The sequence below is a fragment of the Pinus tabuliformis genome, chromosome 2_2, assembly GCF_031772625.1.
Source record: "Pinus tabuliformis cultivar Carrire ecotype Pingquan chromosome 2_2, CPIR1, whole genome shotgun sequence".
Classification (NCBI taxonomy): Eukaryota; Viridiplantae; Streptophyta; class Pinopsida; order Pinales; family Pinaceae; genus Pinus; species Pinus tabuliformis.
In genome coordinates, this window is record NC_142300.1 from 989,727,183 (window position 1) to 989,733,627 (window position 6,445).

The 6,445-nt window shown below is 32.9% G+C and overlaps 1 protein-coding gene across 7 annotated transcripts in view; it reads left to right on the top strand.

Moving 5' to 3' along the window:
* LOC149196642 (uncharacterized) overlaps positions 1–5,234 on the top strand; it is a 169,971-nt gene extending 164,737 nt beyond the window's left edge. For 3 of the 7 annotated variants that reach the window (XM_089405594.1, XM_089405597.1, XM_089405600.1), the window contains 4 exons: positions 3,524–3,680; positions 3,985–4,138; positions 4,234–4,351; positions 4,452–5,167. In XM_089405594.1, coding sequence (XP_089261720.1) covers positions 3,524–3,680; positions 3,985–4,138; positions 4,234–4,351; positions 4,452–4,603 — 581 coding nt within the window. In that variant the 3' untranslated portion in view covers positions 4,604–5,167. Of the gene's footprint in view, positions 1–3,523; positions 3,681–3,984; positions 4,139–4,233; positions 4,352–4,451 lie in introns of all 7 variants that reach the window. The other 4 variants (XM_089405596.1, XM_089405598.1, XM_089405595.1 and 1 more) reach the window with 3 other exon arrangements.
* Positions 5,235–6,445: the final 1,211 nt, after the last annotated feature.

Consider the following 6,445-nt stretch of genomic DNA (forward strand, 5'->3'; position numbering starts at 1 on the left):
ATTTCTCAACTATACCAATGAAAATCCATACCTTCAGGGTTTGGAGGCCCACCTTCAAACATACAATCATAACAAGTGGGCGAGGGACCACATGGCCGACTCAGGTAGTGGAGATAATGGCACATCGAGCTATGTGGTCGCTGCAAGGGGCTATTGGCTGAGGACCATCTAAGAGAAAAAAATTCTCCTATGTACACTACCCACAGGTGGTGGGTAACAATGACTAAATTCGTTTCTCTATCTCTTACACAAATCACTTATGGAATCCAGTACCTTTTCAAAAGATATGCTCTCTTCTCAAGTTTGTGTAGAATATCATAGTTGAAATGTGGAATGGGGATTGATACTTTCATATCAAATTTTTTGGTATTAGCAGTTAATAGTTATTACAAAATACCTATGTTGCACGGGGACCCATCCCCACCAAAATTCACGACGTTTCCTTCATCCCGACGATTCGGGTACTTTGGAACTTGTCGAAAATTTCCCCAATTAGTCGAGGATTCCATTAGGGACTTGGGGACTTCCAGGTCGTCCCTCAAAAAATGGGGGACTTTAGGACGTCCCCCGATATAATGACAATAAACTAAAAAAAAATTAAATTAAAAAATTAAATTTTAAAACCTAAGTTCTAAACTTTGAAGTCAAAAAATAAAAAAATAAACAAATTTTGAAACCTAAGCCCTATCGCAACATAAACTTATCAACTAAACTAAACCTATCGCATAATACACACTACATTACATGGCGGCGGTGAAGGTAAACATTGTTACAGAGACATGACAACGAAGGTAAACATAAGTTGTGAAGGTTGCAAGTAAACACTAAGCTCTAGTGAAGGTTGTAGGTGAGGTAAGAGTCGAGCGATAGGGCGAAACCTGAGACTCGTAATTTGGGATTTATAATTAAATTTTAATGACTTATTCATGTTTACAGTTTACAGTGACTATACTTCGCGAATTAATTTGCCTTCAATTTGAACTTGTCTCTTTCTCCATGTTTGTGACACCATTTCTTGGAATCAATCTTTGCAATTTCCCTACGCCACAATCACCATGACTTTAATACCATGTTAAATATATGTAAGAGACAAGCAAGAGAGACTAGATGATATATCAATGTGCTACTAAATTACTAGTGGTGTTGTCTATATACGTAGCAAGTTTCATTATTCATTTTAGGAACCAATCAACTAATTCCCTGAATACATCAACATAAACATCATTTATTATATATGGTTTATTTCACTTTATGACATTATTACTTTTGTACATAACATTAGTTACCCCAGAATAAACATTACAATGACTAACTCATCTTTAACACTTAATGCTCTAAGGTAAATAGATGGGATGGTAATACTCTTTGCGCTCTCTAAATAATATTGATTCTGAATGATTATGATATACATTACACTGATGATAAGTCCCGCAAGTTTCTTAATTTCTAGGCTCTTAATTTTGGATTTATAATTAAATTTTAATGACTTGTTCATGTTTACAATTTTATTAAATATAACTTTTAGTTTTTAAAATTTCACTGCTACTTCAGTTTTGAAAAGATTCATTATGCATCATAGAATGATTATGTAGACAATAGTAGATTGGAGGGTGTAGCAGACTAGTAGTACTTCTTAAGTTCTTGACAATGGGCAATGATGACGAGATTTGTTTTTGTGATGTGCAATGATGTGTAATTTGAATTTCAAAATTAGTAATAGTTCTAATTTTTATATTTTAATTTATCATTCATATTTACCCTGAATTACTAATTTTTATTTTTATTTTTGCTATTTAATAAATATAAAATTTAGATGTCGTACTTGCCATCCCCAACCTGTCATCCCCTGAAAATCTGGGGTGCACTCTAGCCATCCCGGAAACTTGCCGCCCCGCCCCCCGGTACCATCCCCATAGCCTGTGTGCAACATAGCAAAATATCTCTATTTTAAGCTAATAATTTGGGATTCATGCAGTTATTTCACTTATTTGTGCTGGTTAAAATCTTCAGAAATCGACAAATTTTGGGACTGCTATAATTTTTTTGGCATTTTGTAGATTAGCATGCATGTTCCTTTGATTTGGAACTTTTACAAGCAGATTTCATTGCAACACAATGTCATAAACATAGGGCTTGAAAATACTAAACCTGAACTCAAAAATGAATCCAATACTACGTCCACACTCACATACTTCACCAACCAACAAAGATGCATTATAAGCATACGTCACTATCCTTCAATTTTGTTTCTGTACAGTCCCATAGATGTGAAGCAGCTGTTTTGCACTTCAGGATTGCCATCATGTCTCAAAGGCAGCTTTCGTTACATTATTTGCTCCCACTGGAAATTAAATTAAAAAATGCAGCTGTTGGACATGCATAACTCGCGATAATGTAGAGTTTGAGAACTGGATTGCAAAGAGTGTACAGAAGTTACTTATTCGCGGAGCTTATTTTAGCAGTATAAGAATAATAGCATGTTTGATGTTATTTTAGATTGTGTATCTGTTAAAACATCAGGAGTCTTTAAGCTAGTCCGAAACGTTGGTTTCAAAACTGTTCACAGGTTTTTCCACAAAAATAAAAATTCTAACAACCTGTATGGACTCTCTCCTTAACACCATTAAGTCCCACCATGGAAGGAATATAATGAACAATGCTCTAAATTTTGAGAAGATGAGAATTTCCAGAGCTATTAATAAGCTCCATAATTTTACGCTCTCTCTTCTCAAAATACAAATCCCATTGCCCTGATGATGGACTCACTAAGCTAGTCCAAAACGTTGGTTTCAAAACTGTTCACAGGTTTTTCCACCAAAATAAAAATTCTAGCAACTTGTATGGACTCTCTCTTTAACACCATGAAGTCCCACCATGGAAGAGACATAATGAACAATGCTCTAAATTTTGAGAAGATGAGAATTTCCAGAGCTATTAATAAGCTCCATAATTTCATGCTCTTTCTTCTCAAAATACAAATCCCATTGCCCTGAGGATGGACTCATTAAGCTAGTCTGAAACGTTGGTTTCAAAGCTGTTCACAGGTTTTTCCACAAAAATAAAAATTCTAGCAACCTGTATGGACTCTCTCTTTAACACCATGAAGTCCCACCATGGAAGGGATATAATGAACAATGCTCTAAATTTTGAGAAGATGAGAATTTCCAGAGCTATTAATAAGCTCGATAATTTCACATTCTCTCTTCGCAAAATACAAATCCCGTTGCCCTGATGATGGATTCACTAAGCTAGTCCGAAACGTTGGTTTCAAAACTGTTCACATGTTTTTCCACAAAAATAAAAATTCTAGCAACCTGTATGGACTCTCTCTTTAACATCAAGAGTCTTTCTTTGGGGGCTCAGCTGTACTTGATTGAATGCATGATGACCGAATATTAAACAGTGACAAAATTTGCTCAGGTTTGCAGAATTCAATTTGGATCTGCTTTTAGCTTGGTGACAAAGGGACACTCCAAAATACTTATGCTGTTCATTGATAAGCACTACTGCTATTTTACTGCAGACATGGGAATCGATATTCTTGATAACTGTTTCCGCAATGTCGAAATGAATTTTCCTACATACAAATACAATGAAAAGTCAGCTAGGGTACGACACTTGAATTGGCAAAATTCGTGGCCTCCTAAAGTGATCCAGGCTGAAGAAGAATTCATGACGAGGCAAGAATTTCATCCTACAACTTTTCTAGCATTGTCAATGTGCATTGGGCATATGAAGGAAAGCCCAGATGCATCTGTGATTCTGACCATATTGTTTAGTTTCTACCTTTTTGCTTGCATTATTTGTAGGGGTTCCTTGCCAACTTTTTAATAGTGGATTGCATGTTCTAACGTTGGATGGTTTTAAAGTCAAAAGAAAATTCAAAATTGCGTTTCAGAGGCATCATCTTGTTTCTGTTCACGTTTGAAGCGTAATTTTGTTTATCATTTTGACTTTGGTATGCACTTTTTTATATGTTCTTAGCAGCCCTGAGTACAAGTATTCTTGGACCTCATCTGACATTGATCAAGTAGAAGAAGCAACTATATTATTGGCTGCAGATGTTATTTATAGTAATGGTTTGACAGATGCATTTTTCAATATCTTACGAAAATTAATGCCACCAGGGTCAAAAAGAGTATGGCTTATTCTCATTCCTTGTTGAACTGTTTAACTCTATTTGTGTTTCTTTCTTTACAAACTTAAGGTAATCTTACAGTAAATCTTCTGCAGGTTCTGTTTCTGTCTTTAGAAAAGCGATACAATTTTACTCTGGAGGACCTTGACATTGTTGCCCACAGCTACCGCCATTTCCGTACATTCTTTGAAGAAGTTGTGCCTGAATCTGAAGGTAATTAAATGTATTATTTCTTCCTTGCTTTCTTGCGGGAAAACACTTGCAATAATTCAGATTTGAAATTCATTGTGAATTATTTACAAAATGTTCTCAGCAGGTGCAAGAGACAAACCTACTCTAAAGGAATCAAGCGTTACAACTCCATATTTTATTGGAAAGCGCCTTGATATAGGAACAATACCTCAATATATCCAAGAATATGATCGAGGAGGTGATACAGAGCTATGGGAAATTAGCGCACATTAGCATGGATGTGAACAAGGTGCAAGGTTCCATTAAAAATGGGTTTAAATAGCGACACATTGGAAGTAGTTGGATATAGCAACTTAGATAGAAGAACAGTATGTCTGATCTCTCTCTCTGACACACAAATACAAATACACGAGCACATATAAAAACCATCATTTAGCATTCTAGCTTGTAAGTTTCAGATAGTATGTTAGCAGCCTCTACGTTCAGTGTTATGATAGATGAACAATGAGAAGTCTGGAATGAAATACTAATCATTACAGCTTGGGGTATAGATGAACAATGAGAAATCTGGAATGAAGTCTGGAATGAAATTCATGAGTTAGCTTTAAGACCTTCTAAATCACCTTTTAAGTAGTAACGAGAAAATGTCTATATATAAAGAAATTGCCTCTACTTGTAAAATCATGTACAGCTCTATATCTTGAGAACAGTGGGAAAGCGAACAGCTACATTGATGTAGGACATATGGAACAATGATTTCTTCGACCATTTCAATGGAACCAAATTCCAAAGTTGGTTGACTTCCAATTTATAATAGAAGCCTTCCACTACAAGATGCACATGGGCTTTTATGTAAAGAAATGTCACTTTGTAGTGGATTAATGGCGGCAATTCTATTGTGAGATGTATCAATTATTGAGCCGAGAGGCTTATTCTACAACAAAGTTTGATGACGATGTGTAATTTTGTCCATGCTCAACTTGGAGTTGACACATGTCCCTTTAAAAATAACTTGAAAAAAAAACAATATCAGCTATAATAAAAACATATATTATTATATATATTTGGTTAGTTTGAATTAAAAACATCTTTTTCAAAACAATATCAGCTATAATAAAAACATATATTATTATATATATTTGCTTAGTTTTAATTAAAAACATCGTAAAACATCAATATTCGGATTCTAATTATAATCACTTGGTTCATTGTTAATATACAATCCAGATGGTAATTAATATTACAATCTAGTATAAAAAAGATGATGTAAAAATATTTCACTCACTCTTGGAGATATAAATAAAATATTTTGATCCATCTTAACCATACATCTACCAAGAGTAGAGGCATCAAATCTCATTATATGCAAACCTCTTTTTAGAATGCAAAACATGAAAAAATATTTACATGTCAAGAGATTTAATCTCTTTTAGTGCCTGATAAATCGGTGATTAAGAGAGATCTGTAATGGTTTCTTTCTATATATAGACCATGTGTAATTTTTCATTGTATTTTTGAATAATTTATTATTAATAATATTTTATATTAAAAATTGAATGAGTTACACATTTCTCTTAATTAAATTATTTTACCTTTAATTACTTTTTCCTTTTAAGCATTGAAATATTTTACTAACTTAAACATTACCACACATTATATATATATATATATATATATATATATATATATGAGTCAATATGGATATTAAATTTATTTATTTAGGTTCTATATTGAAATATATCAAAATATTTATAAGAGAATTGTCTTTTTATTTTTATTTTTATTTTATCTCTGTAAAGTTATATACAATTAAATCATTTAACACAAACATCGGAATATTTTGTTCATTACTCAAAGAGTGAAAGTGAAATATCAATAAACAAAAAGAACACAATCATAATGTGATTATTAATCTTTTATAATGTTTTTAATTAAAACTAGCTGAGATGTATAATCATTTATGTATAATATCTATATATCAATTTTTAATATAAAGTATTATTAATAATAAATTATTCAAAAATACAATTTAAACAATGAAAAACTACACATGGTCTATATATAGAGATAAAAAACCACTATGCATCCATTTTAATCATGGATTTATAAAGCACT